Source organism: Coregonus clupeaformis, chromosome 40, assembly GCF_020615455.1.
Source record: "Coregonus clupeaformis isolate EN_2021a chromosome 40, ASM2061545v1, whole genome shotgun sequence".
NCBI lineage: Eukaryota > Metazoa > Chordata > Actinopteri > Salmoniformes > Salmonidae > Coregonus > Coregonus clupeaformis.
The window spans coordinates 14157645-14179074 of record NC_059231.1 but is presented as its reverse complement, the minus strand read 5'-3'; the positions used below and the strand labels follow the sequence as shown (position 1 = coordinate 14179074).

The 21430-nt window shown below is 47.4% G+C and overlaps 1 protein-coding gene across 1 annotated transcript in view; it reads left to right on the top strand.

The window, feature by feature from the left end:
- LOC121554931 (receptor tyrosine-protein kinase erbB-4-like) overlaps positions 1-19292 on the top strand; it is a 225254-nt gene extending 205962 nt beyond the window's left edge. The window contains exons 20-28 of the mRNA XM_045212027.1: positions 7159-7314; positions 11709-11784; positions 11952-12098; positions 14693-14790; positions 14945-15115; positions 16483-16699; positions 16866-17000; positions 17596-17684; positions 17955-19292. Of these exons, the coding sequence (XP_045067962.1) occupies positions 7159-7314; positions 11709-11784; positions 11952-12098; positions 14693-14790; positions 14945-15115; positions 16483-16699; positions 16866-17000; positions 17596-17684; positions 17955-18623 (1758 nt within the window). The 3' untranslated portion in view covers positions 18624-19292. The remainder of the gene's footprint in view (positions 1-7158; positions 7315-11708; positions 11785-11951; positions 12099-14692; positions 14791-14944; positions 15116-16482; positions 16700-16865; positions 17001-17595; positions 17685-17954) is intronic.
- The last annotated feature ends 2138 nt before the right edge of the window (positions 19293-21430 follow it).

The following is a 21430-nucleotide window of genomic DNA, read 5'->3' as shown; positions in this document are numbered from 1 at the left end:
CCAGATCATATTAGTGCTGTGAGAGGGAGGCTTGCCTGTATATATTTAGTCTCTATGATGAATGCTCCTGTAGTTTGTACCGCATCAACAATGGTATATTTACAGTACACACACAAACGCTTGCTCGCTCGTGTACACAAACACACACACACAGACTTGAACACATACGGACAAACGCAAACACTGTCACGATCGTCTTGAAAAGAAGTAGACCAATGCGCAGCGTGTTGAGCGAACATGATTGACTTTATTACCGTCAGTGATAATAAGCACACTAAACAAAACAATAAACGACTCGTGAAGTCCACGGTGACAAAGACCGACAAGGAACAAAAACCCACAACACCCAAGGGAAAACATACAGTTTAAATATGGCTCCCAATCAGAGACAACCCACAACAGCTGACACTCGTTGCCTCTGATTGGGAACCACTCTGGCCAACATAGACATAGAACAACTAGACACTCAAAACACAGCACATAAACACACGGAATCTACACACCCTGGCTCAACATATAAAGTCCCCAGAGCCAGAGTGTGACAAACACACACACACACACATGCATCCATGCTGCATTGTACTGTACACACATTTCAGATTTCTTCTTTCTTGTTTTGGATTATTATTTGTGTACTTGTTTGACATTTTTACTGCACTTTTAGGAGCTAGTTACAGAAGCATGTTGCTGCACCAGCTATAACATATTCTGCTTAACTGTGTGCAAGACCAATAAACTGATTTGAGGATCATGGCCATGTTTGACTTTACCACTACAGTGCCTTCGCAAAGTATTCAGACCCCTTCACTTTTTCCACATTTTGTTACGTTACAGCCTTATTCTAAAATGGATTAAATAAAATCAATTAAAAACAGAAATACCTGATTTACATAAGTATTCAGACCCTTTGCTATGAGACTCGAAATTGAGCTCAGGTGCATCCTGTTTCCATTGATCATCCTTGAGATGTTTCTACAACTTGATTGGAGTCCACCTGTGGTAAATTCATTTGATTGGACATGATTTGGAAAGGCACACACCTGTCTATATAAGGTCCCACAGTTGGGCAAAAACCAAGCCATGAGGCCGAAGGAATTGTCCGTAGAGCTCCGTGACAGGATTGTTTCGAGGCACAGATCTGGGGAAGGGTACCAAAACATTTATGCAGCATTGAAGGTGCCCAAGAACACAGTGGCCTCCATCCTTCTTAAATGGAAGATGTTTGGAACCACCAAGACTCTTCCTAGAGCTCGCCGCCCGGCCAAACTGAGCAATCGGTGGAGAAGGGCCTTGGTCAGGAGGTGACCAAGAACCTGATGGTCACTCTGACAGAGCTCTAGAGTTCCTCTGTGGAGATGGGAGAACCTTCCAGAAGGACAACCATCTCTGCAGCACTCCACCAATAAGGCCTTTATGGTAGAGTGGCCAGACGGAAGCCAATCCTCAGCAAAAGGCACATGACACCTAAAGACTCTCAGACCATGAGAAACAAGATTCTCTGGTCAGATGAAACCAAGATTAAAATCTTTGGCCTGAATGCCAAGCGTTACGTCTGGGGGAGACCTGGCACCATCCCTACGGTGAAGCATGGTGGTGGCAGCATCATGCTGTAGGGACATTTTTCAGCGGCAGGGACTGGGAGACTAGTCAGGATCGAGGCAAAGATGAACGGAGCAAAGTACAGAGAGATCCTTGATGAAAACCTGCTCCAGAGCGTTCAGGACCTCAGACTGGGGCAAAGGTTCACCTTACAACAGGACAATGACTCTAAGCACACAGCCAAGGCAATGCAGAAGTGGCTTCGGGACAAGTCTCTGAATGTCCTTGAGTGGCCAGTCAGAGGTCGGACTTGAACTCGATCGAACATCTCTGGAGAGACCTGAAAATAGCTGTGCAGGAACGCTCCTCATCCAACCTGACAGAGCTTGAGAGGATCTGCAGAGAAGAATGGGAGAAATTCCCAAATACAGGTGTGCCAAGCTTGTAGCGTCATACCCAAGAAGACTTGAGGCTGTAATCTCTGCCAAAGGTGCTTCAACAAAGTACTGAGTAAAGGGTCTGAATACTTATGTAAATGTAATATTTTAATAAATTAGCAAACATTTCTAAAAACCTGCTTTTGCTTTGTCATTATGGGGTATTGTGTGTAGATTGATGATGGGAAAAAAAAAACGATTTGATCAATTTTAGAATAAGGCTGTAACGTGACAAAATAAGGAAAAAGTCAAGGGGTCTGAATACTTTCCGAATGCACTGTATGTCACACATTATGGTAACCGTCCTGTTTTGACCCTGACCAGAGCCATGGTATGAAGTAGTGCACTATGTAGGGAATAGGGTGTCATATTCATCCGCAGCCAACCGGTCCTATCTGTTGTATTACCATAGGATCAAGTGTATTAATGGCCAATGTGTGCATTGATTTCTCATCCCTTTGATGTAGACACACAGGATAAATATTATGTGGAGCAAGAGCTTCATCAAGCTGTCTGTAATCCGTGATCATTGATTTCCTGCCCAGCCTCCACACGTCATCTATTTTAAATATTTTCTTGGCTGCATGCATCCCGCAAAAAGCTAACAAGCTCTCTGTCCTCTGTCCTCTGTCCTCTCCCTTTGCAAATGGTATTGGCAGGCCTCCGCAGAGAGAGAGAGAGAGAGAGAGAGAGAGAGAGAGAGAGAGAGAGAGAGAGAGAGAGAGAGAGAGAGAGAGAGAGAGAGAGAGAGAGAGAGAGAGAGAGAGAGAGAGAGAGAGAGAGAGAGAGAGAGAGAGAGAGAGAGAGAGAGAGAGAGAGAGAGAGAGAAGGATGTTGTTAATGGCATTAGAATTGTATTCTACCGTAATGAATAGCATCGTACAACAAAGATAAGAGAGAATGACTCACTTGATTATAGATTATAGTGTTCTGTAAGTGTTTTGTCGTGAGGTCTGGTGTATGTACGTGTGTGCGTGCGTGTGTGCGAACGTGCATGCATGTGCTTGCGTGTGTGTGTTTGTATGTGTGTGTCTCTGTATGTGGCTCTAGTAAAATAATCACTCTAGGAAGTGGCAGCATGTTGAGGAATGGATTCTTAGAGCACACACTGCCAGGCCTCTGTTCTCCTCTCTTCTGATCTCCTCTCCTCTGTTCTCCTCTCCCCTGTTCTGCTCTCCTCTGTTCTCCCCTCCTCTGTACTCCTCTCCTCTGTACTCCTCTCCTCTCTTCTCCCCTCCTCTGTTCTCCTCTCCTCTCTTCTCCCCTCCTCTGTTCTCCTCTCCTCTGTACTCCTCTCCTCTCTTCTGCTCTCCTCTGTACTCCTCTCCTCTCTTCTGCTCTCCTCTGTTCTCCTCTCCTCTCTTCTCCCCTCCTCTGTTCTCCTCTCCTCTGTTCTCCTCTCCTCTCTTCTGCTCTCCTCTGTTCTTCTCTCCTCTGTTCTCCTCTCCTCTGTTCTCCTCTCCTCTGTTCTCCTCTCTTCTGCTCTCCTCTGTTCTCCTCTCCTCTGTTCTCCTCTCCTCTGTTCTCCTCTCCTCTCTTCTGCTCTCCTCTGTTCTCCTCTCCTCTGTTCTCCTCTCTGTTCTCCTCTCCTCTGTTCTCCTCCACTCTGCTCTCCTCTCCTCTGTTCTCCTCTCCTCTCTTCTCCTCTCTTCTCCTCTCCTCTGTACTCCTCTCCTTTCTTCTGCTCTCCTCTGTTCTCCTCTCCTCTCTTCTCCCCTCCTCTGATCTCCTTTCCTCTGTTCTCCTCTCCTCTGTTCTCCTCTCCTCTGTACTCATCTCCTCTGTACTCCTCTCCTTTCTTCTGCTCTCCTCTGTACTCCTCTCCTCTCTTCTCCCCTCCTCTGATCTCCTTTCCTCTGTTCTCCCCTCCTCTGTTCTTCTCTCCTGCCCCCCCCACACACACACACACACATACACACACACACACACACACACACACACACTCTCATTTGTGATAGGTAATTAATATTTAAGAATTGGCAAGACATCCATTTTCCTTCCACTGCTTAATTGTCTTGAAAATGTAGGAGATTACAGAGAGAGAGAGATTTATGTTCAAATAAGACTCTGTCAGGACCCGTCAGCACCACGCACACCGGCTGGCTGCCACTGAACACACACACAATCACACACAGTTAGTCAGTGACACACACACACACACACACTCACAGTTAGTCAGACACATAAACAGTTAGTCAGTAACACACACACACACTCTCACGGTCACACACACACAAAAATGCACTTAACAAATCACTCTCACACACCTACCCCCCCACCACACCACACTCACAACCACTCCCAGACCCCAATTCTTCTTCGCTCTTTCTCCATTCCATCCTCTATTTCTCCCATCCTCCCTTCCAACCTTCCTCCCTTACTCTTTTCCTCCTCCAAAGAACAAACAGAGCCAAGTATTGTCCATATTTCTGATAGTTGTCTGCCTGCATCAGAACAGATCTGTTCCCTTTCCCACCTTTGTGTTTAGCCTTCCAAATCCACAGGTAATTGACTTTTAATGTACAATTAATGCTGAGCCATTGATCACACTGAATCTGAGCTGTGTTAAAGAGAGAGAGAGAGAGAGAGAGAGAGAGAGAGAGAGAGAGAGAGAGAGAGAGAGAGAGAGAGAGAGAGAGAGAGAGAGAGAGAGAGAGAGAGAGAGAGAGAGAGAATGGGCAGAGAGAGAGAGAGAGAGAGAATGGGCAGAGAGAGAATGGGGAGAGAGAGAGAATGAGGAGAGAGAGAGAGAAGGAGGAGAGAGAGAACGGGGAGAGAGAGAGAGAGAAGGAGGAGAGAGAGAGAGAGAACGGGGAGAGAGAGAAGGAGGAGAGAGGGGGAGCGAGAGAGGGAGAGGGGGAGAGAGAAGGAGAGAGAGAGAGGGAGAGTGAAGGAGAGAGAGAGAGGGTCTGTAGTGGATCGACAGCACATAGGAGCAGAGTAGAGACGCCCACTTTGACAGCCTGCTTTAGTTTCAGATGGGTGACAAGGTTCAAGGAACGTTAGTGTGTGATCACTTGTGTGCCTGTGTGAACGTGATACATTGTATCATAGCAGACACATCCTCCTATATGAGGCCTATCACTTCATTTCAATTTGGCCTATGTAATGGAGAACATCAACAGTAGTATCTCTTTCTCTCTTTCCACACTGCTCTTCCTCCACACCACTCTTCCTTCTCCTCTATCTCGATCTCCCCCTCTCTCTCTTTCTCTCAATCCACACTGCTTTCCCTCCCTTTTCTCTGCAGTGCCTGTTGGTATGGAAGGCCTGTCTCCAACTGCTCTTCAATACCCCCCCTCCTCCCCCGCTTAGAGCACGAGGGAGGGATGGGGAGAGAGAGAGATAGGGAGAAAGAGAGAAAAGAGAAAGTGTGGGGGAGATGGGCAGTTCTGCCAGGGTGTGTTTTCTTCTTTCTCCCGAGAGGGCCCAATGAGCCGGAGTGATTATAGCCTTACCATTGTAATCTCACATCTTATACCACCTCACCCCTCCTCCTCCTCCACCTCCCCCGTCCTCCTCCTCCTCCTCCTCCTCCTCCTCCTCCTCCTCCTCCTCCTCCTTCCTCCCCCTCATCCCCCCATTCAACTAAATCCAATTTGTTATGGTTTCAAATGAGGCCTGTTCTCTGTTCTGTTGCTACTTCACCCCAAAGTGCCTTCTCTTACTCTGAGACCAACTTAAATAGGTGAATTTGTTTTATTCTTCAGAGGCTGGGGCAATCTTGTAGCGATGTACAATGAGGACTACAGTTCTATAGCACTGGTGATATTAGTCCAGCTGCTGCTGTGGCTTTGGCATTGAATACCCTTTCATTGCTATGCGGCTGGGCCGATCTGTGCATTTTGCTCTACTATCAAATGCAGGACCCTCTCAGTGTGTGTGTGGGCTGCTGAAGTTCTTGATGAGCTTTTCTACCGTTCTTCTCTTTGTTGTTCTTTAGCTCTTCCAGACACTGTCTGTTCAGTAGACACTGTGCTCCTCAGTTGAGTTCAGATCTGTTCACTCTCACATTTAAATCTCCTCCTGGGACTCGAAGGGACAGTGTTGCTGTGTTGGAGGGATGGTGATAGGAGCCGAAACATCGGGGCTGGCTGAATTATATTTCATTATTATAAAGACTAAGCAAGAACAATAAAAAATAAAAATAAATCTCTACATTCAACTTATTTTGGGTAAGCAGCTCACATATAGCTTTATCTACATGTTTTTCTTGGTGCAGGGACTCCTGACCTCAAGTGTCAGAGGGAAACAGAAGAAACCCTGTTATACAACAATAACAGTGTTGACATGCATAGAGTGCTACACACTCCCTCCATACACACTTTAATCAATTACCCCTATATTCTCTCCTCCACTTTACTTTGTGTAAAGTTTGGAAAAGGCCCTTTCCTGTTTCAGCATGACAATGCCCCCCTGCACAAAGTGAGGTCCATTCAGAAATGGTTAGTCGAGATCGGTGTCGAAGAACGTGACTGGCCTGCACAGAGCCCTGACCTTAACCCCATCGATCACCTTTGGGATGAATTAGTGCCCGACCTCACTAATGGTCTTGTGGCTGAATGGAAGCAAATCCCCACAGCAATGTTCCAACATTTAGTGGAAAGCCTTCCCAGAAGAGTGGAGGCTGTTATAGCAACAAGGGGGGACCAACTCCATATTAATGCCCATGATTTTGGAATGAGATATTTGACGAGCAGGTGTCCACATACTTTTGGTCATGTAGTGTAGATGCTTCTGCACCAGGAAAAGGTCTCAGAGAAAACAATACTCTGTCGGGCGTTATCGCTGCAAACTATCTATTAATAAAATGTTGTGTGACTCAAGCTCTTCTTTTTGAATTGTTCAATAAAAAAGTATGAAACTTTGCCGAGGCCCAATACACTGTTATGAAATGGATTCTCCTTCTGAAGAGTCAAATCAATTATGATAGTTAATTAAAGTTTTGCATATCTGATTATATTGGTGATAGTTTTGTGTCCAAAAGATATGTGATGTTATAGCTGATAATGATGATGATGATGATGGTTATGATAACAGCCATGAAGATGATGGTGATAATAATGATGATGGTGATTATGATGATAACAGTTATGAATATGATGATGATAATGAGGATGAGGTTTATTTTGCCGATGTTTCTTCACTGTTCAGTAACAGTGTATGTTGGTGTGTTTTGCAGGGTATGATGTACCTGGAGGAGAGGAGACTGGTGCACAGAGACCTAGCAGCCCGTAACGTGCTGGTCAAGTCCCCCAACCACATCAAGATCACTGACTTTGGTCTGGCTCGGCTGCTGGACATCAATGAGAAGGAGTACAATGCTGACGGGGGCAAGGTAAGCATGGCCAGGAAAACAGAATGTGTGCTCCCTGTATTCTAATCTCACTACTCGCTCCCCTCTGTCTGTTCTCTGTCACTTCTATTCTTCTAGATGCGTGTATTCCCCTCACCGTAGTGTGCTGAGTGAATAGCACACACACCCTCCTCTTAAAGTAATCAATAGGTTGTGTCTCAAATGGTACCCTTTATAGTGCACTTCTTTTGACCAGACCCCTATGGGCCCTGGTCAAAAGTAGTGCTCTTTATAGGAAAAGGGTGCCATTTGGGACACACACAAGATAGCCCAGTGAATCAGTTCAGCTGTTTAAACTGCAGCCAGCCTCCTGCGATGTGATGTGATTATCATCCCACTGTGTTGTGAGCTCTCTGTGGGGGGCAGCTCTTAGGCCTGGGGGAGAAAGGGCTTTATCCTGCCTGGGTTTACTCCTCTCCTCTCCTCTCCTCTCCTCTCCTCTCCTCTCCTCTCCTCTCCTCTCCTCTCCTCTCCTCTCCTCTCCTCTCCTCTCCTCTCCTCTCCTCTCCTCTCCTCTCCTCTCCTGTTCTATTGTATGATAATAATGATGATACTGTTAAAAAGGTATTTCAAAGAAACCTGAGCATATGACTATAGTAAATGGGATATACTAATGTGGGCAGACATCTAAACTGGGTTGTGGAAGCGTCCCTAATGGCACCCTATTCACTTTGTAGTGCACTACTTTTCACAAGGACCCATAGGGTGTATAGGGCTCTAGTCAAATGTAGTGCACTATATAGGGAATAGGGTGCCATTTGGGACATTCCCTGGTCTCTGACATCACACTAGCTATGTTTCCATTAATTGTCGACATTAAGAAAGTTCGCATTGAAAATAGATGCGACAATTTCCTGCTAGCGTGCGTTTATATGCAATAATAATTTACTGATATTTGCTATATTCTAATAATTATCATGTGCCAGCGTATCGCCTATATACGTGCAATGGTGAAACTTGCACTCCTGTAGATCTGAAATAATTGGATGGTGAAACTTGCCAGCTAACCAGAAAAGCAAGGCGGAGCAATTCAGGCATTCTTGAATGTCAGAACAATCCTTGTCTGGCAAACAAACATAATTGTTATAGTTGAAGACAAATATTTTGCAAGCAGTAGGCATTTAAAATGAAATGTGGAGTGGAGCTTTATAGTTACGTGATGACATCATGTTCCCCGCGTACCTTTAAAATTATTCAGCAATCATAATTTATTTGAAAAATCACTGCTGTCGAACGGATACAAATGTTGTCAATCTTTAGAAAATGTATCCTATATCTGCCATTTCCATTACACATGTCAGCCCCAAAAAAAATTACGACATTGCTTTTTTCGAATAAACCTGGGTCAATGGAAACCTGCCTAATGACCCTGCAAAAATGGCAAAGTGTGATGGTTTTAGAAGGCTTTAGCACAACAGGAGCTTGATGCTGTTGCTTTGCTGAAATTAAATTGTCGTTTTGTATTTTCGTTTGAGTTATTTTAGCTCAGTGGGCTTTCATTCATATTTAATTTATCTCGTAAACATCCACTATAACTGCCTTGTTGGCAAAGTATTCGCAGCATATTAACACACAGGCCTATATGGCATGCAATGTCACGCCCTGGCTCTGGGGTCTCTTAAATGTTGAGCCAGGGTGTGGACTTGTTATGTTTAGTTTTCATTGGGTCTGTTCTAGTTCGTGTTTTCTATGTTGGCCAGGGTGGTTCCCAATCAGAGGCAGCTGATTCTCATTGTCTCTGATTGGGAACCATACTTAGGCAGCCTGTTGGCACTAGTTATTTGTGGGATCTTGTTCTGTATAGGTTTGTTTTGGTGTAGAACCTTTAGACTTCACGTATCGTTTTGTTGTTTTGTTGTGGATGTAAAGTACTCATTAAAAGATGTACGCCTATCACGCTGCGCCTTGGTCCGGTTCTTACGACGATCGTGACAGAAGATCCCACCGTAATAGGACCAAGCAGCGTGTGCAGGAGCAAACGCCGGGTATGGAACAGGAGGTTACTCTGGTAGATGTCCTCCTCGGTTGGGGGAGAATCACAGAGGAGGAGGCCGTCCGCTACCAGCGGGCGATGAGGGAGGATGCCCAGGCAGGAGAGGAGAAGCGGCGCCAACCGGGTCGTCGTCGGACAGGCGAGAGGCAACCCCAATACATTTTTGGGGGGGGCACACGGCATGGACGACGGGGATGCTGGAGGCAGCTACAGGACGTATCGGTGGATTAGGAGAGGAGGCCACCAGGTTTGGGGGGCTGGAAGGGAGGTTGGCGGAGCCTAGAGGTAGAGCAGAGCCAACTCCCCGTACTCAGGCTAGGCAGCGTGAGACTGGGCAGGTTCCGAGTTATGCGGAGCTGCGTACTGTGCCGTGAGTGGTCCGGCACAGTCCTGTACGTCCTGTGCTAGCACCACGCACGTGTCGTGCTAAGGTGGGCATGCAGCCAGGACGGAGTGTGCCGGCTCAACGCTCGTGGCCTCCAGTACCCCTCCTCGGTCCCGGATATCCTGCGCCAGTGCCACGTGCTGTAGTGCCAGTACGAGTGCACAGCCCTGTACGTCCTGTGCTGATGCCTCACACAGAGTGTGTAGAAATAGGCATTCAGCCAGGACGGGTTGTGTCAGCTCTTCGCTCCAGACCTCCAGTCCGTCTCCACAGTCCAGTCCGGCCTGTTCCTGCTCCCCGCACCAAGCCAGTGGTGCGCGTCGCCAGCCCGGTCCGGCCCGTTCCTGCTCCCCGCACCAAGCCAGTGGTGCGCGTCGTCAGCCTGGTCCGGCCCGTTCCTGCTCCCCGCACCAAGCCAGTGGTGCGCGTCGCCAGCCCGGTCCGTTCCTGTTCCTGCTCCCCGCACCAAGCCAGTGGTGCGCGTCGTCAGCCAGGTTCGGCCTTTTCCTGCTCCCCACACCAAGCCAGTGGTGTGCGTCGTCAGCCCGGTCCGGCCCGTTCCTGCTCCAAGCCAGTGGTGCGCGTCGTCAGCCCGGTCCGGCCTGTTCCTGCTCCCCGCACCAAGCCAGTGGTGCGCGTCGTCAGCCAGGTTCGGCCTTTTCCTGCTCCCCACACCAAGCCAGTGGTGTGCGTCGTCAGCCCGGTCCGGCCCGTTCCTGCTCCAAGCCAGTGGTGCGCGTCGTCAGTCCGGCACGGCCCGTGCCTGTTCCACCGGTGCCTGGTCCGGCACCGGTCAGCTGCTCCACTCCGGAGCAACAGCAATCCGCTCCACCGGGGTCCAGTCCAGCTCCGGCCAGCGGGGCCAGACCAGACCAGGGGCTCTACGGGGGGGTAGCGAGAGAGTGGTGGTCACGCCCGGAGCCGGATCCGCCTCCGAGGCGGAATGCCCACCCGGCCCCTCCCCTGTTGTGTTTGGTTGGCGCGGTCGCAGTCCGTGCCTTTGGGGGGGGGTACTGTCACGCCCTGGCTCTGGGGACTCTTAAATGTTGAGCCAGGGTGTGGACTTGTTATGTTTAGTTTTCATTGGGTCTGTTCTAGTTCGTGTTTTCTATGTTGGCCAGGGTGGTTCCTAATCAGAGGCAGCTGATTCTCGTTGTCTCTGATTGGGAACCATACTTAGGCAGCCTGTTGGCACTAGTTATTTGTGGGATCTTGTTCTGTATAGGTTTGTTTTGGTGTAGAACCTTTAGACTTCACGTATCGTTTTGTTGTTTTGTTGTGGATGTAAAGTACTCATTAAAAGATGTACGCCTATCACGCTGCGCCTTGGTCCGGTTCTTACGACGATCGTGACATGCAAACAGCTTTAGTGAAGGTTAAGTTGACCCCAAATGGATCAGTAAACAAATAGCGACTTTACTCCCCTTTCAGACTAATCTGAACACGGCTCTATAACTGTTTACTATTCCTCTAATAGGAACAACAGGAAAACTCACAGGAGAAAAATACATGCCTAGTATTTATATAGGGTCAGAATTGGACATCATGGGCTGATTAAGCCTAGTCCTGGACTAAAAAGCATGCTCAATCTGGATTAAAAAGCATGCTCAATCTGGACTAAAAAGCATGCTCAATCTGGACTAAAAAGCATGCTCAATCTGGACTAAAAAGCATGCTCAATCTGGACTAAAAAGCATGCTCAATCTGGACTGAAAAGCATGCTCAATTGAATATCTCCATGAAATAGCTTTTTACTCCAGAACTAGGCTTATTCTTGTCCGGAAAACTAGCCCTTTGTCTTTTATTCAGTTCACTCCAACGTTTGTTACAAAATAAAAGCTATTCTTCTCTTTACTTGTAGATGCCTATAAAGTGAAAGCCATTTCTGCGTAGCTAATTGCCTTCTTGCATTGCGTACTTACAGTATGTTGGGTATAAATTAGCCATTAGTCAGACATTCAGAAGTTCAATAAAATATGTGTTTCTCTTTGCCTCCAGATGCCAATCAAGTGGATGGCCTTGGAGTGTATCCACTACAGGAAGTTTACCCACCAGAGTGACGTGTGGAGCTACGGTAAGGCTGGGCATTAACATAAATTAAATCAATCAATCAACCAATCAATCAATAAACAAACCATTCAAAGTGTTTTTACAGTTATGTGAGAGCTCTGGTGAAATCATAAGATATCCAATGTATTTATTATATTTGGCAAAACAAACTTGAACCTTACACCTTCTCAGGGGTGACCATTTGGGAACTGATGACGTTCGGGGGGAAGCCCTATGATGGCATCTCGACCCGGGACATCCCAGACCTGCTGGAGAAGGGAGAGCGTCTGCCCCAACCTCCCATCTGCACCATAGATGTCTACATGGTCATGGTGAAATGTAAGCTACCCTGTATAACCCCCTCCTTCTCTCTCTCCTTCTCTCTCTCTCTCTCTCTCTCTCTCTCTCTCTCTCTCTCTCTCTCTCTCTCTCTCTCTCTCTCTCTCTCTCTCTCTCTCTCTCTCTCTCTCTCTTTCTCTCTCTTTTTCTCTCACTCACTCATTCACTCACTCACTCACTTTCACACACACACACACACACATACACACACACACACACACACACACAACCCCGCTGCTATGGCCCCAGCCCTATAGGGTAGGATCACAGATGGTACTATGCCCCCCTGTCCAGGCAGAGAGACACCATGCCAGCACTACCCTTGTGTTTCCTGGCTGTACTCTCTCCTCTGGCTGTGACCCCTCTCTCTCCTCTGGCTGTGGCCCCCCTCTCTCCTCTGGCTGTGGCCCCTCTCTCTCCTCTGGCTGTGGCCCCTCTCTCTCCTCTGGCTGTGGCCCTTCTCTCACACATTGGGGCCAGGGTGTCACTGACTGACCAACAGCCTCTGTCACCTTCCTCCATGATCCTGTGCCCAATGCCCCTGTAGTACCCACACCAACCTCTCCCTCATCAAACCAGATGGTCAAAATCAAATAAAATGTTATTTATTTGACACATGCTTTGTAAACAAAAGTAGCAGCAGTGTGTGTGGTGGTGAGTGTCTGTGAGTGTGTGTGTGGCGTCAGCATGCATGTGTGCGTGTGTTATGTGTGTGTGGGCGTAGGCAGTGTGTGGGTGTGTACAGTGGGGGAAAAAAGTATTTAGTCAGCCACCAATTGTGCAAGTTCTCCCACTTAGAAAGATGAGAGAGGCCTGTAATTTTCATCATAGGTACACGTCAACTATGACAGACAAAATGAGGAAAAAAAATCCAGAAAATCACATTGTAGGATTTTTTATGAATTTATTTGCAAATTATGGTGGAAAATAAGTATTTGGTCACCTACAAACAAGCAAGATTTCTGGCTCTCACAGACCTGTAACTTCTTCTTTAAGAGGCTCCTCTGTCCTCCACTTGTTACCTGTATTAATGGCACCTGTTTGAATATGTTATCAGTATAAAAGACACCTGTCCACAACCTCAAACAGTCACACTCCAAACTCCACTATGGCCAAGACCAAAGAGCTGTCAAAGGACACCAGAAACAAAATTGTAGACCTGCACCAGGCTGGGAAGACTGAATCTGCAATAGGTAAGCAGCTTGGTTTGAAGAAATCAACTGTGGGAGCAATTATTAGGAAATGGAAGACATACAAGACCACTGATAATCTCCCTCGATCTGGGGCTCCACGCAAGATCTCACCCCGTGGGGTCAAAATGATCACAAGAACGGTGAGCAAAAATCCCAGAACCACACGGGGGACCTAGTGAATGACCTGCAGAGAGCTGGACCAAAGTAACAAAGCCTACCATCAGTAACACACTACGCCGCCAGGGACTCAAATCCTGCAGTGCAAGACGTGTCCCCCTGCTTAAGCCAGTACATGTCCAGGCCCGTCTGAAGTTTGCTAGAGTGCATTTGGATGATCCAGAAGAGGATTGGGAGAATGTCATATGGTCAGATGAAACCAAAATAGAACTTTTTTGGTAAAAACTCAACTCGTCGTGTTTGGAGGACAAAGAATGCTGAGTTGCATCCAAAGAACACCATACCTACTGTGAAGCATGGGGGTGGAAACATCATGCTTTGGGGCTGTTTTTTCTGCAAAGGGACCAGGACGACTGATCCGTGTAAAGGAAAGAATGAATGGGGCCATGTATCGTGAGATTTTGAGTGAAAACCTCCTTCCATCAGCAAGGGCATTGAAGATGAAACGTGGCTGGGTCTTTCAGCATGACAATGATCCCAAACACACCGCCCGGGCAACGAAGGAGTGGCTTCGTAAGAAGCATTTCAAGGTCCTGGAGTGGCCTAGCCAGTCTCCAGATCTCAACCCCATAGAAAATCTTTGGAGGGAGTTGAAAGTCTGTGTTGCCCAGCGACAGCCCCAAAACATCACTGCTCTAGAAGAGATCTGCATGGAGGAATGGGCCAAAATACCAGCAACAGTGTGTGAAAACCTTGTGAAGACTTACAGAAAACGTTTGACCTGTGTCATTGCCAACAAAGGGTATATAACAAAGTATTGAGAAACTTTTGTTATTGACCAAATACTTATTTTACACCATAATTTGCAAATAAATTCATTAAAAATCCTACAATGTGATTTTCTGGATTTCTTTTTCTCATTTGTCTGTCATAGTTGACGTGTACCTATGATGAAAATTACAGGCCTCTCTCATCTTTTTAAGTGGGAGAACTTGCACAATTGGTGGCTGACTAAATACTTTTTTTCCCCACTGTATATGTATGTGTGTGTTGGGGGATTAGGGTATACCCTCTCTCTCTCTCTCTCTCTCTCTCTCTCTCTCTCTCTCTCTCTCTCTCTCTCTCTCTCTCTCTCTCTCTCTCTCTCTCTCTCTCTCTCTCTCTCTCTCTCTCTCTCTCTCTCTCTCTCTCTCTCGCTCATTTACTGTTTCGCATTGAGGAATCCTTCTACAGTATACCTTGTCCGTGTTCTCTATCTCTAAAGGTCTTTGTTATCCCCTCCAGGTTGGATGATAGACGCAGACAGCAGGCCCAAGTTCAAGGAGCTGGCTGCAGAGTTCTGTAGGATGGCCCGGGACCCCCAGCGCTACCTGGTCATCCAGGTGACTTACCTTACTTTACCGTCTAACACCCATCCTTATCCTGGGGAGTAGAGTGAATGAAAAAACTCTGATGTGTGGATATCATGATTTTCCAGTAATTTGTATGTCTCTCCCTCTCCTTCTCCCCCACCACCCCCCTCCCTCCCCCCTCCAGGGTGATGACCGTATGAAGCTCACCAGCCCCAACGACAATAAGTTCTTCCAGAGCCTGCTGGATGAGGAGGAGCTGGAGGATCTGATGGATGCTGAGGAGTACCTGGTCCCTCACGCCTTTAATATCCCACCACTGGCGTACACACCCAGGACACACGTTGACTCCAATAGGGTAAGGCTCCACTCTCCTCTCCCCTCTTCTTCTCCTCTCTTCTCTCATCTCCTCTCCTCTCCTCCTCCCCTGTCCTGTCCTGTCATCCTCTCCTCTCCCACCCTCTCTTCTCTCCTCCTCTCTCCTCTTATTTCATCTCCTCTCTTTTCGTGGTCCTCTGTAGCTCAGCTGGTAGAGCACGGCGCTTGTAACGCCAAGGTAGTGGGTTCGATCCCCGGGACCACCCATACACAAAAAAAAAATGTATGCACGCATGACTGTAAGTCGCTTTGGATAAAAGCGTCTGCTAAATGGCATATTATTATTATTATTATTATTCCTCCTCTCTCCACTCCTCTTCTTCCAACAGGGTAAGGCCCTGTGTACATAATGCCCTTCTCAGAATACATTCTATTCTATTATATTATATTAAAATGATTTTCAACATGCCTCTTCCCTAACTTCTTTCCTTAGAAGCCTGGCTACAAAGTGTCCTCTGATATTTAATCCCAGTCTCATACAACCGAAGACAAAGATCACACTGAGCTACTCCATCATTCAACCTGTGTCCTCTTCATGATAAACTCCCCTTAAATTCTACCTTAAAGTGTTTTCTTCTGATGTCTGTTTCAGTACATTGTGTTTGACTGGTTGATTTCCCATGTGGGTTGGACTCATCTGTTGCACTGAAATTGAGTTCCACTTCTCAGGTTGTAACTGCAGTGTATATTACCACAACATACAGTACATACACAGACAGAAGCCTGTAGGGCTATGTAAAACCAAGAGCCACAGTATTTAGTGTGTTGCTATGGGTGATGAGGAGGAAGAGAGGAGGAAAACAGAGGAGGTGATGGGAGGAGTTGACAGAAGAGGAGTGACAGAGGAGAAATTGTTTCAGGCTAAAGGGTTCACAGTGTGAGGTCTGGAGTCTATTCTCCTCAGTAAGAGAAGGAAGAGCAGAGGAGGTTGATTCTGATTGTGGTGGATGGGTACACAGCGTGAGAGAGTCTCCTGTCCTCAGTGAGTGCTGACTACACACCTGCAGACCACCGCTGAGACTGAGAGATCAGAAGGGGGAGGAGGTGACGAGGGGGGGTAAAGACCACTCACCCACAGGAGGGGAGAGGACAGGGGAGGATGGAGGAGGAGGGTGAAGAAGGGATGAGGGGGGGAGAGTGTTGTAGCAGGGTGAGAAGGGAGAAGGAGGAGACTGACTCTTCCTTGAACCAATACTCTTGAACACAAGTACCAACACTCAGGAGTGTGTATTAAACCTCTTTGTCCTCTTATGCCCCTGCAGGACCAGTTGGTGAACCAGGACCCTAGCTTCACCCACAGCCCATCAGTGTGTACAGTACATTAAACCTCTCCTTGTTTCCCTATAGAACCAGTTTGTGTACCAAGACCCTAGTTTCGATATGGAGGACATGTTGGGGACCATCCCGCGGGTGCTGTCCCTGTCACCAGGGAACCAGTCTGCAGGGGGGCAGGGCGGTAGCGGCCCGGAGCACCAACGCTTCGAGGACCAGCGCTGTAACGGCACCCTGAGGAAGCAGGCAACTCCCCGGCCCGCGGGACCTCCTGGATCAGACGGAGCACCAGGTAACGCCTCTTTTAGCACTGTTATTTTAGCTTCCTTGATTCTTAATATATTTTGTCTATTTTTTATTGTTTGTTTGTTTGTGTTTTATTTGTCTATGTAGAGCGTTGAGATTCCTATGTAATGAAAAGCCCTATACAAATACATTTTATTATTATTATTATTTAGCCTCAGGTCCAGGGGAGAGCAGCAGTGGACAGCGCTACAGTGCAGACCCCACCATCATGCTGGGGGAGAGAGGAGCTAGAGGAGACACCGACCAGGATGGATATATGACCGCCATGAGGGAGAAGGCCTCCTCAGGTACAACATGTCTTCACTATTCAGTGTTTTCCTTTCCTCAGGTAATGTCATGTACAACAGGAAGCACTTCTTAACTGTTTATGATGTATTTCCTTGATAAAGCTTTTATCCATAGCCACAGACTTGGATTTGTATATTTTTGGGCTTTTGGTTCTGAAGCTTGGCAGTAACTGTTCCAGTTAGACAAAAATTCTAAAATAGGTGAAAGACCACTGTTCTGATCCTTTCCAATGAGCCTCGTCTGTTACCAGAGGGGTGTACTGTTCTGTAGTGTACCTGGTGACGTCAGATCCCAGGTTTCATCATCTCCACCCTTCACCCTTTGATCCAGACAGCTGTAGAGGCCTACCCACCATCACCCACACACACACACACAAACAAACAAAAAAAACACACACACACACACTCTCACACATAGAGGCATGTCAGAGGCTAGTGAAGAGATCCGTAAGATCAAAATACTGCAAACCTTCTGTTCATCCTGTGAAAGCCTCTCTCTATCTCTACCTCTCTCTCTTCCCCCTCGCTCTCTCCCCCTCTCTCTTCCCTCCTCAACACCCCCCGCCCCCCCACCTCTCTCCCCCCTCTCTAACAGACTATCTCAACCCTGTGGAGGAGAACCCGTTCGTGACGCGCCGGAGGAATGGAGACGCCCTAACCCTGGACAGCTGTAACCCCTATCAGGTGGACTTTTTTATGACTATTTGGACTATTTCTTATGGACTACTTGCTCCTCAATTTTTCTACAGTTTTTTTTTTACTGTTATCGACATTTCCCCCCTCCCATTTTTTATCTGGTAAAGTGTGTTGTGACCCCTGCTAATCCTTAGGAGTCTAAGCCATTGTTTCATGATATCTACTACCCAAACACATGGAATTGTTGTAAGATAGTAATAACATGGACCATCTAGCTATTTGAAAGCACTTTAACTAAACTTTGACTTGACTTGTCAGGTGGCCCCCAGCGGCCCCCAACATGCCGGCTCCGGCCCCAGAGTGGAGGACGAATACGTCAACGAGCCCCTCTACCTCAACACCTTCCACAACCCCGGAGGCCCAGGTCCAGGTGTGGGAGACTACAGTGACTACACCCTGAAGAAGAATGGGGTCACTGGGGGACACAACCCTGCCCTCGCCACCCTGGTAGGCCAGCCAGGCGCCACTGGCCTCACTGCTGGCCAATCAGGCACTGCCCAGGCAGGAAACCCTGCTCACAACGTCCAGGCAGCCCACGCCCATGGAGTCTCTGCACAACCGGGATACGCCGTACCTCCAGGGCTCGGTGCGGCCGGCGCCCACCCAGGCCACCCCTCCCACCCAGCCCACCCCGGGTACACCCTTCACCCCGGCCTCACAGGCACCATCATGTTAGACAAGAAAAATAGACAAGACAAGAACAAGACGTTTGAAAATCCAGAGTACTGGCAGCATAGCCTCCCTCCCAAGGCCACCCTGCACAACCCTGAGTACCTGCAGGACTGCAGCACACGCTTCTTCTACCGGCAGAACGGACGCATCCGGCCCGCAGTGGCCGAGAACCAGGAGTACCTGACAGAGTTCGCCCTGAAACCTGGGACCGTGCTGCCGCCCCCACCCTACAGACAGAGGAACACTGTGGTGTAACGGGGAGGAGGGATGAAGAGGAAAGAAGGACTGGGCCAGGAAAGGTGGAAGACAATGGGAGGAGGAGGGGAGAATGCGAGTGGACAGTCCCTCTCTCACTCAGCCACACAGTATTTACGTATCAACCCTGGATCCCTTCACCAGCACTGGACTGACACATTTGAACTGACACTGGATTACAGTAACATTACAGTAATATTACAATATACGACAGTGTTGAGAGCCTCCCACCTCCAATGAACCCAGGACTGATATTCTCCTCTCTGTCTGTCTATGTCCTCTACACTGGATTACAGTAACATTACACAGAAGTACTACAGTAATATTACAGTAATATACACTGGAGGTTTTCACAGATTTACCTGTAACTGAATACCCGAGACCCGATCCGGGACCAGAGCGGGTTCTGATCCAGAATTCTAAATAATGTCACGGGTCTGGGTCGGATCTGATATGATTGTCACGGGTCTCGGGTATGTGTAATTTTAACTAACTTGTCCGGAAGGACCCGTAAAGATCCGAACACGACTGCTGCAGAAGAGAGGGAGAGAGCGAAATAGTGTAATTTATGCTGCTACTCTTGCTTTTCACGAGAATAGCGCGTGTAGTTTGTTGTTGTTGTTGGCCAATCATAAATCATCAAAGTGGCAATAGGCTACAGTCATAGAGTCTCCGTGTGTGGCAAAAGTTAGGAGATATATAATCAATGGAAGATGGAATTAAAATGACGGAATTAAAAGTTAAAGGATAGGCTACAACGACCAAGAACCAATAGGAAGGCTGCTACTTAATATTCTAAAAGGAGTTGTTGTTGTTTGTAACTGTGTAGGACGAGAAAGTGCATGCAGCCTCAATTAGCCTAGCTAGCTAGCTTAAGTAGCTTCTCCCGGTTTGATGCAATCAAGACAGGTACTACGTAATCATATCGGATGATAAATAACCTAGCTATGGCAGCTATTAGTCTACTATAGCGCGAGTTGGCTGGGTTGGTTGCCGTCTCTCGTCTCTCCCTCCATGCTCCCTGTGTCCCTCGCTCACACTCACAGTAACCTACACACACAGCACGGCACCTGCTAGAGCATCACCTCTCTCTACCTCCTCTCCCTCACGCTTTATCATCTCCGGTTAATAAAGTAGCTTAAAAATGTACTTTTCTGCTTCCCTCACTCGGATTGGATCAGACCGGGTCTGGATCTGACCAGGTCTATACGGAACGGATCTAGTTGTCCTCGCGTCCGTTCGGAACGGGTCTCTATATTGAAAAAAATAGTATTTATGCATATCGGGTCCAGGTGGGAAGGCCCAGGTCCATTTCGGAACGGGTCCAAATTTTTGGACACGTGAAGGCATTTAATATACACTGCTGAGAGCCTCCCGCCACCCAAGAACCCAGGACTGGCTTGATAATTGACAGCCTCACCGGTCACTCTCAGCCCCTCTCAGCCATTCTTAACTCCTGCAATACCACACCCATTACTCTCCCTCAGCCCCGCCCCTTCAGTGTTGATTACACAGACAGGCTCCGCCCACACCTGGGAAATTGACTCACTGACTGACTTAATACTCTTTTTTTATTTGTTTTACTTCAAACTCCTTTAGACTCCAGCAACAACAACAACAACAACAGAAGGCAAAGTAAAAAGTGACATGTAATGACAAACAGTATCGGTCTCTGCAGTATATTTTTTGCTCATCATCTCTAATATATTATTTTATTATTAATAAGATTTGTGTAAGAACCATACAGTAATTCACAATCAATACACTACACTGAAGGTCTTGGAGCAGCACATTTTTCCAACTGGGTTAAATGTATATAGTAGCAATCCACCATCCACACATACAGTAATGTCATGATAGCCGTTGGTGTGCAGTATATCAGGTTCATATAGGAGAACACGCATACATCCGTGTATACACTGCTGTTCCATGACTGTCTGCCAAGCCCCAGCCACGCCATACATCTGTCACATAGTGTGGAGGATGCATTCCTGTCCGCTGACTGGCTGGCTGGCTCTGTGTGGTGTCTTTGATGTTGACATGGTTCGAACCCCTCTGAATATGTAATGGTATTCGTACATTTATTATACAGCTCCGCTCATATCATGTTCATTTGTATCTCGCAAAGAAGGAAGACGTGCTCCCAACCTTGACACATCAATAACCCTGTTCTAATTCAATATACATACATGCACGATATAGCCAAACACGCAAGCATGCACACACAAACACACATACACACACACACACACACAGAGAAAGAGTTAACGTTAGCGCCGTGTGCATTACATTTTTGGACCAGGAGCTCCATTGACCTTGGTTTCTAAAGCAGTGGAGATAACAGCAGCAAAGGCAGTGCAGCGGGATGAGAAGACAAAGCCACTCAGCAAGTAAATGTCACAATGTTATATGTATGCAAAGCTTGAACGGCCTATGCTGAACACAGTGAAATACACCAGGCAGAAAGTGCCACAGGATTTAAAAGGGAATAGGCTTATCTGTAAGGAGAGGACCTCAACCACCCAGCCATGGTGTTCCTTCTAACCCACATGACTTCTGAGGCAGACAAATGACAAACCACTGGATCGATGCAGTCATAGAATATAAATAGGAAACTGCTATATGTTGCATTATCTGTTTACTTACTGACAAACCCTGGCAGAGTCTGTCTGTCCGTTTCCCTATCAGAGCTGGTTACAAAGACCTCAGGAGAGGACTATTAAGATGGGGACTGAACTCTGAACTGAACTGGATAGACAGACAGACAGAGAAAGTGAAGAGATGGCAGGGTCATGTTCATTAGGCAC